The sequence below is a fragment of the Aphelocoma coerulescens genome, chromosome 1A, assembly GCF_041296385.1.
Source record: "Aphelocoma coerulescens isolate FSJ_1873_10779 chromosome 1A, UR_Acoe_1.0, whole genome shotgun sequence".
Lineage (NCBI taxonomy): Eukaryota > Metazoa > Chordata > Aves > Passeriformes > Corvidae > Aphelocoma > Aphelocoma coerulescens.
In genome coordinates this window covers 13,370,006-13,386,026 of record NC_091014.1, presented here as the reverse complement: position 1 = coordinate 13,386,026, position 16,021 = coordinate 13,370,006, and the positions used below count along the sequence as shown (strand labels likewise).

Sequence of the window (16,021 nt, the reverse complement as noted above, 5' to 3'; positions counted from 1 at the left end):
GTTTCAAAAAAATGTCTGAGATTTCAGCCCTTGGTATTATCTGGCAATTGAAGGGTCACAAAACAGATCTCTAAGGAACTATCAATACATATGTCACATAGTCATCTGTGGTGGTTATTAGTGTTTTCTTACTGCTTCAATTTTTACAGAAAATCAATAAAATTATTTATGAAAAATTTTTTATAGTCCTCATATACATCTCTTACAGTAGTACTGCTTTAACAGTGTGACATAATTTTATTACACCAAGAAAAAACAAAAATAATGTTTGCAACAAGTAGATGAAGTTACACTTTTTAAAACTAGTACAGATTGACAGAGATTCAGCTACAACAGTTCCAGACAGGTAATAATCAGATTTCTGTAACAGCATTACACTTTCTTTTTTTTTCACTTTCTGTTTTTAAAGACATGAGACAAAGCTTCTGCAGGTGATTTTAGACACATTTTCCTATTCTGTTAAAATTTCTGTGTTTTACAAAGTTTCCTTTAAGCAAGATTTTAAAAGGACAGTTTCTTTTCTAACAACTTAGGAGTAAAAAGACATTTTCAAGTAGAAGTTTGTAGATACTCTAAGTCATACTTAGCTAGTTACCATATAATGAATAGGAGCAAATTGTGCATTTCATGCAAAATGATTAATTATAATCATATGCAATTAGATATTTGCTCTTCTAAGCAAGGTGCTTTTTTTGTTTTGTTTCGACAACTATTTTTTATCCCAAAATAAATATTCTATTGCTTCAAAACATACTCTCAAGGAAAGATGATACATCTTGCAATTAAAAGTTTTCATTGCTCTTTAAAATTGAAATATAATAAACCAAATTATGCTTGAATTATCCTTCAAAGTATTTACTTCTTTAAAATATATATTAATATTTTACAGTTTAGCAATTGCCAGTGTTTTTCGTTTGCATAACTTATAACTGTAATAGTTTTATATCATCTTAAAAAAACAGTAGAGATCATATTTATAAAGTATTAGGTCAGATGTATACTTATATTCTTTTTTTTATGTCTCTTTTAATCAAAAAAGCTATGCCAGCAATGACCACACTTTAATTGATAAAGAAATAGAGCCTTAGTGTAGTTTTTCTGCATCTCAGGATTGGTATAAGCAAGACAGTAGAATAGCCTCTTGCTGAGATAAATTGCGTCTCCACTCACTGTTGGTCACTGTCTATAGAGACATGGCATAGATATCTGCAGTCAAACTTGTGCTCACTATCTACAACATGAGAGTTAATAACAGTATCTCTAATTTGAGCTTCCTGAACTATTTGAAAATTAGATTTTTTTATTTGTTATATTTTAGAAAAAAATCTTTCATCATATATTCTCTTTTTTTGCTTAAAATTGACAGTAGATTTTTATGTTTCTGTGACTATGAAACATATAGTCTAAAAATGGGGAGAACAGTCTTATGTCACAAAACATTTGTAATTTTTTTTTTAATTTTAGGGTCCAATGATACCTAGATTGAGAAGTATTTGAATGAGAGCTTGACTCTCTACAAGAGCATCTTGTAACATTTGACTTACCTAAAGGATTCAGGAGAAAGCAAAATGGCACTGGAAACTCTTTGTGTGTATTTAGAGGCATTAAAGCAAAGGATATGGATTCTTATTGATGTCTTCCTCCTACCTGTCTACCTGCCTCTATAAATGTGCAATAATCTACATAATGGCTCCTTTCTCCTACAAATGACAAATAGGACCTTGAGCTTGAATGGAGGAACCAAAAAGAGCAAGAATGTTGTTCATTACATGCTCTCTCCATGTGTAGATGTGACACTTCAGGACATGGCTTAGTGTGGACTTGGCAGTTCTGTGTTAAAACTTGTACTCAATGATCTTAAAGGTCTTTTCCAAACTAAATGATTCTATGATTTTATAATTAGTTCCTCTGCTTTTATTCAATTCTTCCACTAACTTGTTTGAAAAATCTTTGATAAAGGGAAGAAATTTGAGGAATCATCTTCATTTTCTGTTTTCTTCAAGGCCTTGTTTGGGGTCTTTGGGCAAACCATGTGGTCCTCTGTTTTCTAGTTCTTCAAAAATAATAATTTTTATTAATTTTCCTAAGTTATATTGATATTGCCATGGTATAACTTGGAAGTTGTGAAGGATAGATGATAGAAAAAGGCTGTTTTAGAGAGACTAGTTGTTTTTTTTTTTAAAGAGTTGACAAATTTATATTAGTTACACCTCTGAATTATTTCCAGGTTAAAATGTAGGAGTCGTTCAGACACAATTTGTGGAAGACCATATAAAAGTTTTAGATCATGAAATGTGGTATATCACAGTCAGTAAAAGCACCAAAAGCAATGTTTAGAATATTTACATAACGAAACCAAGACTTAACTGGTGTTAAGTCTTAGTGATAACTATTCAGGTATTTTAATGCTGGTTTTAATACTTTTTATGGGTCAAATGGTCTCTAAAAAAATTATGTGGAAATATATTGTTTTGTCTAGAACAATCTTTTGCCAAACATTACTGAATACTTGATTTCTGAGTATAATACTGAGTAGGTATGATTTTGAGTGCAATCCAATGCAAACTAGTTAAGACAAATGTGTAGAATTACTGCACAAAACTTTTGGGTCTGATCATGATCTTTACTGATTTAAAGGGTTGCCTATATCCAGTGGGAATATCATCAGAAATACCATGCCATGTACCCCAGAAAATGCCATTGCGAACACCTTTGTATTTCTTGTGGTAGTACTTGCCATTGAGATTGGCTGACAAGCAGGCATCAAACCACCAGCCAGAGCTGTAGTACTCCCCACAGTTCCCTGAGGGATACCTGTCATTGTCCTTGTCTGGGGTTGTAAAGAACTTTTGGTCGTGGTTGTAGTGCCTGCTGTAGTGGAGGGCATCTCCTGCAGTGCCGCTGTAGCCGTGGACACTTAGACGGTACTTGAGGTACTCGTTGGCCACGTAGAAGTGGTCGTATTTTGCATACTCTCTGATTCCATTGAAATCTTCAAGATCAATTCTCAGTTGCATTTCCTGGCTCCTTGTCAGGAGATGAATTTTGTCATTGCCTAGCCAAAACTCCCTGCTGAGGTTTCCAAAGCCATGTTTGTAGTCATTCCAGGTTCTGTTGAAGTTAGTGCTGCCATCCTGACGTCGTTGCAACACTGTCCAGCCGCCTCCTTGTGTTTGCATGTCACAGTAAGCTTCAAAGCTCTCATTTCTGGGGTCAGGGCTAATCCTGTAGATTCCATTACTCCTTCTCCCTGCTGTGTAATGGTCAGCACAGTCTCTCTGCATTATTTGTATAACTAGTGAAAGAACAGATAGTGTTAGAATAAACATAATTTCAATTTGAAAATATAAAAAAAATTTACCCACACTGATGTGGCATACAGAACTTGCATTGGAGAGACTTTTACTTTGGAAATAGTGTTGCAGCAATTTCAGTTCTAAGGCAAACACGTTTTCCATCAGATTTCCTTTATAACAGATGCCACGTAGGATCTCTGCATCAGATAGCTGTCCAAAAAAACCCATCTAAACTACATTTTTTCATCAAAATGCCTAATATAAGGACATTTTGATTGTTTGCTTTCCATTTTCTCATTTTCTCTATCATTTCATTATCTCATGTAAATTCTGATTTCTGAAATAATATTTTCCATATTAGAATTTTCCATATTACAAATATAGACTGATTTCTTCAGTCCATATTTCTAATGCTTTGTGTTTGCACACTTGCTGCTTTTTGTATTTAAATGTTTAGCTTCACACCCTGTCTATAATTTATAGCTCCTTCTGGCAATATGTTAGAGGAAGAACTTTGTCCGTGTGGGAATGATGTTAACCTGGCTATAGTTAAGCTAATGTTATTTGATAGAGAACATAACATCATTAGGAATGCTTTTTGTGTTAATGTTGACTGTACTTTAGGAAGCAGGAAAAAAGTAATAAAAATGTCACATCTGTTGTAGTAATTGTGTGATTCCTAGAAAGATGAAGGTGGAAAAGTGATGGTGCTTTCCTGTGTATGTGGCATCTCTGGCTTTAGAGAAAGGACGAATGTTAACATCTACTACTAACAGTACCTTTTTTCCACCGATGGGTGATGTGCTTTACTCAGAAGAAAAATATCCCCCATTTTTTTCTTCAGAGGGAAAATCCATTCTTAAGGGATATGGAGAGCTCTCAGAAGTTCTGTGTTAAGAGTCAAAACCATAATGTTCATTCCCATTGCAGATTTGAATGTATGGGCGTGTTCATTTGTAGGTGTCTAGGAAAAATTGTAATTTTTCCTAGAAAATTTAAAGGAACTACTTCTTGAAAGTGAGGATTGATCTCAGGCTGCAGCAGGGAATAAGATTCAGGACTTCTTGTTTGCCAGAAAACTGGACATTTATGCAACCACAAAGTATATGAGTCAAAGGCTTTAAAGCCAAGTCTAAATTTGCAATACATTCTCATTTATTTCACTGAACTTTGTGTAAGATCTTTGGTGGACTAAATTTCAGAGCAGATATTGTCAAAGAATATACGTTAAAGATAAAATGCTTCTATAATCTAATTCAACTCCTATTTAAATAAAGTTTTACTATTACTTTCAGTGGGTGCAGGAGTAGCTCCTGGATAGGAAAAAGTTGTAGCTGTTTTCCTTGCTGGCTTTCATAATGGATATATTGCTGCTACAAGTGCTTTTGGCATGTTGCTGTAAAAGAAAAGGAATATCTACATGATCATGTGCTATGAATGCTACTGATTGTTTCAATCAGTGTAAGGAATATCTAAAATTAATTTAGTCTGTTATGAAATACAGTACTTGAATGTGATTCACTGCCCATTATTAATATAACGAAAAAATTACTCATTCTTTTTGTGAATGTTTTGTATCTGAATGAACATAATTGATCTGTAGAGATTTTTGTCTGATTTAGCTGATTGCTGATATAGTAAAAGCATTACCTTTATTATTACTTATTTGCTCTTTTCACACTTTCAAGAATTTCAGTGGTACATACACTGGACACTTGCAGATCCTTCTGTTTTCGATATGTGTAGACAGAAGAACAGTTTTATTTTAATCTTGGATGCTAAGCTAGAGACTTAAAGATTGTAATGCAGCCTGATCTTTCTCTGTTTTGTCTCTTGAAAGCTTAATCTTCCTATGTTTGATGTGATAGAATACATTGCCAGTCTAGGGAACATTTCTTGTTTTCAAGGATTCTTATATGTAAGATAAAAACTTTATGACTTTTAGAAAACCCCTTGATCTTGCCTGAATAACAGTAAACATTAGAAAGAGAGTATTAGTTCAATTCCTTTATTTTAATTAGGAGAATTAAATGGTAAAAGAAAAATTGTTTGTCAGTGATAACACCTGTTTTCTGTTTTATACTGCTCTTATATTAAATAAATGCAAAGGGTTTAGTGTTAAAATGCTGGTACATGTGTTACCCAGTCAAGAAGAGCTGTTAGTAAGCTTTTTTAGCTCAGCCTTTCAGATGTTTGCTGTGATTATAGGAAAATTATTTTATTATCCATCTGTTAAAAACGAAGCATTGTGCTAGGTTCACTTAATGATTGATGATGTCTTGCACCCCTTTTCAGAGTATCTGCAGTTTTGCAGTGGGAAAAAATAAAAATACTGTTTTCTAAGGCACACCTAGAGAAAATTTACCCGTTTTCATCCAAGGAGAAAATATGTGTATGTCACTGATGTTTAATGTCTCTAATGAAGGGTATTATGGTGTAAAATAATGTTTCATGTTTACTTATTAAATTGCAAAAAAATTGTCCTTTAAAAATTAATGTTTTGAATCCCTCTAATGAAGTCCAATTCTAGGAGGGACTGAACACCTGCAGCTCTCAGTAACCCTCTAGTGGCTGCTGAAATGTTTTACAGGAGTATAAATAAACACTAAAAGAGCAGATACTTGTGAAGGTAATAACACAGCTATTTGGGTAAAATATATGTTTTAAATACTAGTAAAATGCACAGAAAGTTTATACAAGCAGTAAGAATTAACAGATTACGTACCAGGTTTTGCTTGCATTGCTGGACACTTAGAAGAGCATTTGTTATCCAGGTTGTTCACAGCAAATGTCAAATTTGCAACTTTGCTGTCAACATAATGTTCCACATTGTTCATATTTATGAGGCTCAGCTTCTCTAAACGACCCTGCAGTGTCTGAATCTGGCTCTTTGCATTTTTTAAGCTGGTTGCCATTCTGTTAACTTTGCTCTGCAGTTCCTTTACTCTGTTATCTTGGCTTTCGGTGTTTTCTGCAGTGTTAGGTAGCAGGAATTCATTACTTCTTTCTCTTTCTTGGTTGTCATCTGCTTGCAGCTTGCAATCTTGGCAGCATTTCTTTAGCTTGTTTACTGATTCTTTAAGGGACTGTACTTCTTTGAGAGTCTTCTCAAGCAGTTTGAATTCTTTGGGTATCTGGATGGTCATCGGAGGCAGATTTATCTGATAAGGGCAATCCTCTCCTTCATCACATTTCCGATTAGTTTTGAGCTTTATAGGACAAGTCTCAGTAACTTTTGCTTCTTTAGCATTCTCTTCCTCTTCTAAAACAACTGCAAAGACATTTGTTAAAGCAAGGAGAGTTAACTTCAGCAGGACTATGTAAATGAGGAGCTTCATCTTCACTGAGAAACTAGCAGTATGAGGAAGTATGCAGAAGTGGAACAACTTTATAAGGGCAGCTTGAAGCCTGTGACTTATCAGACAGCCTACACTGTTCTCAGAAATGGGTGGGAGTGCTTGCATCACGAGTGATTAATAGCAGAGCAAAGTTAGGTAGTGCTTGCAAGAGTACCACATTTCAGTGAGTATTCCTGACTCAGAGCTAGTTTCTGTAAGCAAGATGATGAAATGCATGTTATGCAGTTTAATTTCATTCCTTGTTGTACATGGATTTTCTTTTTTTTGGAAAAAAATCACCTAGCTTTATTATAACGGTCTTCTAACATCTATTTCTTAACACTTGAATGGTCTAAAACTTATTTTCTAAAGCAGACCATGATTTTAGCACAGCAGGTGGAGAAAATGAAACCCAGCCCTTTTCTCAGTTTGAAGTTTATCACAACAATAGCTTTACTGACAGTCAGTCCCCTTCTTCCTAAAACTTTTTCAAATTTAATGCATATATTCATATAAATCACTTAAAACTGAAAACATGTTGAAACACACATGGAGTTTTGGTTACAAACATTTTTCAGTACACAGTCACAAATTCAGGAGGATGAAAAGCACTTTCTTCTTACTATTTTGCCTAGTCCACCTTAAAATAGTTATCTGGAATATTCATAATTTGTATGGCACATCACAGTTAAAATTCACTATTATCTGATATGGGGTACTTCTTATTGAGCCTTTTTAAGTGAAGGTTTCCCCTTTGATGTATGAGATCCTACCTGTTAGACTAATTGTATGGGAAACCAAAGAAAATCCTGATCTTCTGGTTAGTGTCCCAAATTCTAAATATAAAGTGAGGCAGAGACCTAGGGAAAGAACTCTCATCAGTTTGAGGTATTGCTCTTCTTTTTATTGTGCCTTATATCAACTTTCAGAGTTAGTCATGTATTTTACTGCTGATCGTACCAAATGAAATACTTCTAGAGGTGACAATTGCCATGTACTCCCTCATTCTCATTCCACAGACACCTTTGCCATTGTCATGTGTGCCTATGCAGTTTTCATGATCTGTATCATTTTTCCTGTGCCTCAGAACAAGGCTACGTGGATATGTCTTTATGCATTCACAGGTCAGTCAAGAGTCAAATAATTTGCATGAGTAAATGGTATTTACACCAGTTCTTGTTAAATTAGTCCAATCTGAACCATTTATTTCCTTAAACCTTATTTGAAATTACTCATAGCACAGATTAAACATTAAGCAGACATTAGTCACACATATAATCCACAAGTTTATGTTCTCTGTAATGTTACTAGCTTTATACACACCACATGCTTATATTGATAGTAGAGGGAGGAGGCTTGGTAAAAAAACTTACTTGTCTAACCTGCTGCAAGAATTCCTTCAGATTCCTGGATAGCACAAAAGTTTGGGCACTTTCTTGGGAGATGGGTCTTGAATGTTTTTTTTTTTTACCTTCCCCATTTTCTAAAGGAACATCCCAGAACCTGCTGTGGTGCTTTTAGTTATGTGGCAAAACTGTGTCTCCCCCTTTCAGATCGCAATAGTTCCCCAGCAGTGAGGTGAAAGGAACCCCTCACCATTCAGGTGTAAGATACTGACATCAGTCTGGTTTTGTTTAAAATGCATAAAAAATGAAATGTTTGTAAAAGATAAAGTGTATTATTTTAATTTGCAAGTAAAATTTTTAAATTTTTTATTTGATTAACAGGATGCTAATTTTTCATTGTATTAGTCTAAAATCAGGTATTTTCAGAGCCTTGTTCTTGTGTGTGGCTGCTACTGTCAAATGGAGGAAAGCCATACCAGCCTCTTTTGAGAGGGTTTAGAAATAGAATAGAATTCTTAAATCCTTGTTATTTGGGAAGCCACAATCCCCCCCACTGTTGTTTGTTCAGTTTACAATTAACTCTGCTATCTGCTTTTTGACTTTGAACTGGACAAACTCTTCTGTATCTGTAAAATGAATAATAATTATCCTTGATAGATGACATTCTATGATTTGCCTTGAAATATTTGAATGTATAACAAATATTGTTGTAATTTGTGATTGCTGTGCTGCATTGAAAACCTAAACTATCTTTAGAATATTGTAACATCTAGAAAGGCAGAAATTTCTGCTAATGCTGAAGGTAAAAAAAAGGAAGTTCAGATAGTGAGGTGAGGTATCTGAACTTTTCAAACATCTCTGTTTGAAGACAAACATCATGTCTTGAGACATCCATTCTTTAGTCCTATGTATATATCTTCCTTTTGGGATATTTGCTTCCTCCCTTGGATGAGACTTCTGTAATATTGAGTTGCTCTATTATCCTCCTGATTTCATTACTGGTCTGATGATCTGCTGCTAAACTGTCACCAGTCTGCTTGGAGTCCAAAAGATACGTTTCTCCACCAGTCTGTATGCTTCCCCTACCTGGAGCACTCTTGTAATTGAGTACTGGTCTTTCTTCCTGTTCTGTCAGGGAATGTCCATTCCCAACAACTTGTCACACCTCTCTTCTTTCTTCAGGAACCCAAAATAGTATGACACAGCCTTTTTCATGTTTCATGTCTCTTATCCTTCTGGGAATAAATGAAGCAAACTGTCAAATCTGAGATTTTCAGCATTCTTTGCCCTTAGAAAGGACACTAAGTAGTCTTAAGCTGTGAGATGCTGATGCAGTTTAACTAATGACAGAAATATTGGACCAGATTTAAACTGAGACCTGCAGTTTGTTGATAAACAAAGTTTCTTCCCAGATAGGACTTCTCTAGATCTAGAGTGTTCTGCAGAATACAATGACACTGAACCATGCCATAAATCAAATTCCTCCTGATGGGAGAGAATTTTCTACAAGTCCTTGCAAGGAGTTTCAAAGATAAACTGAGACTTTTCCTTGAGTTTCAGTGCTGCTGGATAGTTGTTTATTAAGTCTTATCAGAGGAACAGAGCCACTAGTGTGACCCAGGTACAGCATAGAGCACAGGAAGCAGGAGTGGAGGCTCTCTATCAAAATTTACACAGCCTTTTAAAGATAATTTAACCAATAGTTACTAAAAATGTATATTATTTTCACTTTCCTACCAATTATTCAGTAACACGGGCAGGAACTGCAGAATTCTCTATCCAATCATTCCAAACCACTTTTACTGCAGAACATGGAGTAGTAGAAGAAGGAGAAGAAGGTTTAGAGAACAACAACAATCCTCCATTTTGATATTTTTTGCTCTTATCTATTTACTACAAAGAGAAGCCCAAAACCTCTAAATTTTTCACCCTGTGACAATCTTACATAGTAGTCCATCACCTAATTCACACCACTGTATTTTCTAGTTCTTGTCTGATCGTTGGTAATTTTTTCCAAGGTTGGAGGTTAAAACAGTGTTGTTCAGGGGGGTAAGAACCCTTAAAAACAGGCAGAGAAATATTCTCGGCACTCTGGGTTCCTACAGTACTTAAAACTTGAAATTAGTTATCAGTCACAAAACCCAAAAGCCAGTCTTTTTCAACTGTGAAAGGATCTAACTTAATAACAGCTGATGGCTGTAACTGAGACTTTTCTGCTAAGGTCTTTGCTTTTTACTTGAAGCTCACTTTCTTGTAGCTTTTAATCTCTTCTAGTCTACTTTTTAGGACTGTGGACTGAAGAGATATCTTTATCATATAGACATCTTCCTAAAGGTAAAGAAAATAACTGACAGCTCAAGATGCTCTTAAATTCTACTGAAGATTTTAATTCTGTTCACGGAGCTATGCAGTGATTACAAGGTTAAAGAAGCAATATATTTTGTTTTATCAGACTTGTCTGAGGATTGTTTATCCAAAGTTTATCAAAACCAGCGTGAACCGTTTCCCATGAATTTTTACAGTAAGGTTTTTTTCTGGAATGTAGGTCAAATAGAAAACAACAAAGTTATGACTGTAGGCAGATGTTAATTTAACTAGTGACTATGGCAATTTAAAACACAATAGCCTGGCATCTGTTTGATTTCTGGCTTTGTTCTGGGAGTCAACATCTCCTGCAGAAGAATTGCTGCAAAATATCCAGGTTTGTCTAAGCAGTTCACATGATTGGTATGAACAAACCTGAAGTACTTTGGGGCTTATTCATAATGAAACATTTTGGTGGCAGAGGTGGAATGTGTTAAGATTCAACTGCTGCAGTAATATTTCTGATTTTTTTGTAGACTTCAGTGATTCTGTGATACATTTTGGCTGAGAAAGAGGATGACAAGTAATTAGATTAATTTTCAGGTTTTTCCAAAATGTGGCAAATATACCAAAATTCCATACTAGAAACAAATTCTGATTTAGAATTCTTTCTGATTAACTGAATTGTTTTCTTTTTTAACTCAGTAGTCATTCTTCAGGCAAACAGTCCTTTTGTTGTCTACTGGATTGTGGGACTACCTATTCAGCTTCCTTGTGTGTCTATGAGAACACATCAGAAGACAAAAGGAAAGTCCTATTCCATTTGATATTGATTGTTAATATTCTTATTCAGATACAGATTACATAGAACTAGTGGCTGCATGCCTTCCTACCAGCTTAAACTGTTCATTGCTTTATCTATAAATTCTGACAGCAGGCAGAAAGGCAGCACTGACATAGAGCATGTAAGTAGTAGATACGATATTTATATCAGCAACTGTAAATATAATACATGTTAAAAAATTCATGTGGTCAAAGAAAATCACTGCTTCTGTTGAGGACCCTATTTGTGAAGAAGGAGATCCACAAAACTATGTTCTTATTAATTCTATTTCTCCCATGACATCTGATCTGCCTGCTCTAAATCTACAGTTTACTGCTATTTCCTTTATCTGTAGCCATAGAAGATGCTGTAGTTGGTTTAATATATGAAGAGAATAAACCCAAATGCACTTTCAGAGTGATGATATACCAAATACAAAAGCCTCTCCTTCCTGTGTCTTTACAGAAAAATTCCTTTCTGATTCCTGCAAACCTGCTCCAAGACTGTGCTGGTTATTTAGTATCCTGGTTTCAAGCTTCGTAGCCAAACAGGTGACAGTAGGAAAGCCATGTCCTTTCCCAAAATGCCTGTCTTACCCTCCTATGCCCTTTTTTTACTGAGCCATGCAAGACTCAATTGGTCACCAGTATTTTCTCACCCACTGCACCACCTTGATTGTAGCTGATATTTATATTTTCCATGTAGGGATTGCTTTTTCCCATGAACTGGGGGACAAAACAACTGTTACGAACCATGCCTTGGGAAACAATTCAGGATATCGTTTTTCCTAGTCATTATTTGTTAGTTTTAGAAGGCTCTTCAGCAGTTTATTTTTCATTGAAGGATGCCTGGTTCATCCCTCTGTAATTAAAAAAGTAGAATTGTAGAATTTCAGTGTAAGGCAGTACAGTGTATCTACTGTACGTGTATTTATGATTTTTGTGTATGCCTTTACCCCCACCTGACTGCGTTTGTGCAACCAATAACCTCATAGCTTCAAGTATTGTTGTTTATCACCTAAATTAAATGCTTAGGAAACTCAGTGACAAATATTTTTCTACTTGAAAAGCTAATAAATGGGCTTTTTCTATGGACTTCCCATACTTATTCTAAAGTCTCCTTCCTGTAATAAATGTATGTAGTAACAGGTGAGAGGGATTACACCTTATTTTTAAACTCTAATTACAGTATCAATTTAAAAACCTCACTGCATTTTTCTTTACTTTCTACCAACATAACCTTTCTCTAGAATAATGACTTAAGCAAGACGTATCATTCCCTAAATATCTGCAATATAGCTATTTCTGTGTGTACTTTCGATGTTTCCCAATCTCCAAAATGGAATGCAGAATTGCATACCAATGGCTACAATTTATTGTGTAACTAAATGTTTACAGTCTTAAATTAGTGATTTTTATCTTCTTGTTTTAAAATACTTTGAAATATGTGCTGAAGCCTGAAATATTGTTGAGTAGAGAAATTATAGATAATTTTGTGTTAGTCTTCCATAACTCTGTATGAATATTTGAGACATATTGAAAATGATGACTGAATAAAAAGTGTAAAGATTGTATTTTTTCTGGGCATATATAAATTATGATGTAACACTTTACATTAAAATCAGAGTTTAGGTGATCTAAAAGCCTGATGTTTGGGCTGAGCTAGGTAGTCATCTTTGGGTCTTGCTGTAGTCAAAAGCAACTAAGAGCCTCACTGAGAATGCTTCTTACTACTTATAAATGCTGGAAAGCAGTCTGAAATAATTTAATTAGTTAAATTCTATTATTAAAAATAATTAAAAGCTTAAATATTAGTCTCTATTCTGGTTTTGAATGTGTGTTTTTTGGGGTTTTTTGCCTTCCTTATACTTCCTAAAGTCTAAAGGCAATGTATTTCAGTCTTTAACTGCACAGTTTGGGAAAAATATGCAAATGAGACAAAGTAAGGTAGTCAATGTTTAGATACAATATACTTCAGGACAAGTCAGTATCTTCTTTTGGGTAAAAATTAGAGAGAGCTGATAGTACATCAGCAGAATACAGGGACTATCTTATAACGGGTGCAATAAATATTCAGCCACTGTATCCTTATTCAGTCACTGCTTTTTCAAAATTACACAGGACAGGCCCCTCACCTGACCTGGTCTAAGTTTGAAGCTATCCCTGCTTTGAGCAGGAGGCTGGACTAAATGGCATCTAGAGGTTCCTTTCTGCCTTAATTTTTCTGACTTTATTCCTCTCTTGTATGACATGGAGTTTATATTTTGCTTTACATTTTGTTGTAATAACAATTATGTAAATATAGCATTCTGGAAAATGAAGTGCATGCCTTAAGCCCTCTAAGAAAATGGTGAAGATGGTAAAAATTGTCCTATGTATTGAAATTGCCTCAGAAGCCCTGTTAAATTCCCTGGCATCAGGACTGGTAATTTTTTGAAGCAGTTTTCTTATATTGTGTTTTGGCTTTTTTTAAGATTGACAGAGAGGTTAGAAGCACAACCTTTTCATTGTTTTTCCTTCATTTTTGAATGCTCCATCTTGAAGCAACCAGGACATGATCTTCAGAATTAGTGAGAAGTTATAGTTATGAACTTTTTCTGAGCCATGGGCTGAGCTTAAGGAGGAATCTCCAGTTCCCTTATTCCATTATCATGGGTCCAAGATTTTGCCTAGATAATTTGGAGATACGAGGCACAGGCAAGCCAAACACCAGGAGATATCCCTAGCACTATGATTCTGTGGAGATTGGTATCCAGCAATATGGATAGAAATGCAGGAGCTATAGCATGGGTTCAGTGAGCTTGTAGCGAGTGCCCCGCTACCATGTTGAAACAACCTCTGAGAAGGCAGCATTGCCTTCTCCCCAGAATAAGGAACACCTGAGCTCTGTGCTAAGTGTCCAAACTATGTGGCTTTGTGAGGATTTTGACAGAGGATGCAGAGCTCTCTTTTCAAAGAGGAGCACTTACCCTATCTCTTCCCTGAATGCTTAAAACTTTTAAATATTATATGAAAGAGGTAAGAAAAGCTCTTCAAATAAACAGCGCAGAAAGAAAATTCCAAAGCTGTCATAGCAGACTGGCCCAGAAGAGCCATATGCCAAGGGGCTAATACTGTACTGAAATCCTGAGTGTATACAAACTGTAAAATGTATTAATCCCTTGATATTTTTCTCTAGTCGACTATTAGGAGGCAAAAGCGTTGTTTGACAAGACCTTTCAGATGTTTGAAATAGCCAGTGAATATAAAATGTTAGACATTCTATCTGTTAAAGTAACATTAAGTTTAGTCATAATGTCTTGTTACAGTTACAAAACCTACAACTTAGCATGAAGAAGGGGAAAGTGTTATTATTCAATTTGAGCTTAGAATACATTTTAGTTGTTTTGCAGTAACTGCAAACATAATTAGAAACACGTGTTGGCTACATCATTTCTCCAAAATGCAGAGATCCTGGGCACTGCTGAAATTGAGATTTTCCTAAGAAGCCTCACGTGATTCACTTTAATAATGATTGTAAGTAATTGATGTTAATTGGTAATTACTTGGCGGTGACTTTATTTATTTTCTGTGCTTATTTTGTGTGGGTTTTTTCATCAAAAGACTGTGAAGAGTTAGACTAATATTAAGATTCCATCATCTATTTATGTTTAAGATTTGGCTGAATTTTATTCATTTCTGGAGAGTCCCAAAAGAACTTTAGGAGCTTTGAAATGGGAAATGTTCCTGGAGTTCTTATTTATATCACATTTGAGTTACAGAAAACTTGTTTTGGAATTTTAGATGAGTTCCTTGCTGCATTGTTTTGAGCTGACTGTCAGAAAGAATTGAATATAATCTGGTAAAAGGGGGAATGCCCACTGTACTTAATGCAGAATGAGGAGGCGTTGATAAAGTTAGGGCCAGATTTCACTAGTTTTGCTCACATGGATGAGTACCTCATTTATCAGGTGGGTCCTCTCCCTTCTGTGGTTTTAATGCCCATTCATATTCTGACATGTTCTCTTCCTTACAAGTATCTATCTATATCCATCTTCCAACCTTGGAGAAAATATTGTGGTCTTAGATCCAGGGGCTAGTGTGCCTGAAGTCAAGCTGGAAGGATATAAAAGAGGTCCCTCAGACAGTGTGTAACCTCACATAGTTCTCACTTTTTCTTGGAAGTTTCATGAGGGGATTTTGAAGACAGGTCTGGTGGGGAACTGTTTGTAGCAAGTGAATATGAACTTATTACTTGTATGGGTAGAGAGAAAAGTTGTTCAGGTGTAAGTACAGCTATTTGAGCATAAGTATGTTCTCTTTTTCTCATGGACTCCTATATTTAAAGGATTCCTGCTCAGAACCAGAAAATCTACCTTTTCCTGCTAGAAAAATATCAAGGATATGTCCTTCCCTTTCACCTTTTCAGCTAAATTTTCCTCCACATTTTTTGCAATAAGACAGAATTACCCAGCACTTTACTTCATGTGACTTTTCACTGATTGAAGGAAACAAATTTGCTTCAGAACTTGGGTTTGGATTTGGTTTTGTTTTGTTTTTCTGGTAGAAAAGCCAGACTTCAAATCGCAAAGCAATATAAAAAATTGTAACAAAGTTAGAAAATCAAAAGTGTGACTTAATAGGGGGACTTAAGGATAACTTAATAGGGTAAAATAAACATAACAGAAATTTTAAATTAAAAGGAAAAGATGCAAGTAAATGCAAGAATAAGACACAGACTTCCCTATTTTCAATGTAATTGCATTTATGGGAGTATGGGGTAATGGAAAGCATGAAGTTTCCAGGCAACCATCTGTTAAAAGACAAATCTTCATCCAACTTTCCAGTAATTCTGCATTTAGATAACAAAAAATTATTTTGGTTTATCCAGATGATCTATCAATGTTGAGTGTGTTTGAACATGTATGGGGTCCCA

The 16,021-nt window shown here is 35.2% G+C and overlaps 2 protein-coding genes across 2 annotated transcripts in view; one reads left to right on the top strand and one right to left on the bottom strand.

Annotated features, from left to right (window-relative positions):
- Positions 1-217: 217 nt before the first annotated feature.
- FGL2 (fibrinogen like 2) lies at positions 218-6,760 on the bottom strand. Its single transcript, XM_069035932.1, has 2 exons — positions 6,022-6,760; positions 218-3,295 (listed from the first exon to the last, which is right to left on the bottom strand). Exons 1-2 carry the CDS (start codon positions 6,758-6,760, stop codon positions 2,589-2,591), a joined length of 1,446 nt encoding a protein of 481 aa, XP_068892033.1. The 3' UTR covers positions 218-2,588.
- Positions 6,761-14,897: 8,137 nt separating this feature from the next.
- The window catches only part of CCDC146 (coiled-coil domain containing 146), a 40,301-nt gene continuing 39,177 nt past the window's right edge, over positions 14,898-16,021 (top strand). Inside the window, exon 1 of the mRNA XM_069035971.1 lies at positions 14,898-15,056. Within this exon, the coding sequence (XP_068892072.1) occupies positions 14,976-15,056 (81 nt within the window). The 5' untranslated portion in view covers positions 14,898-14,975. The remainder of the gene's footprint in view (positions 15,057-16,021) is intronic.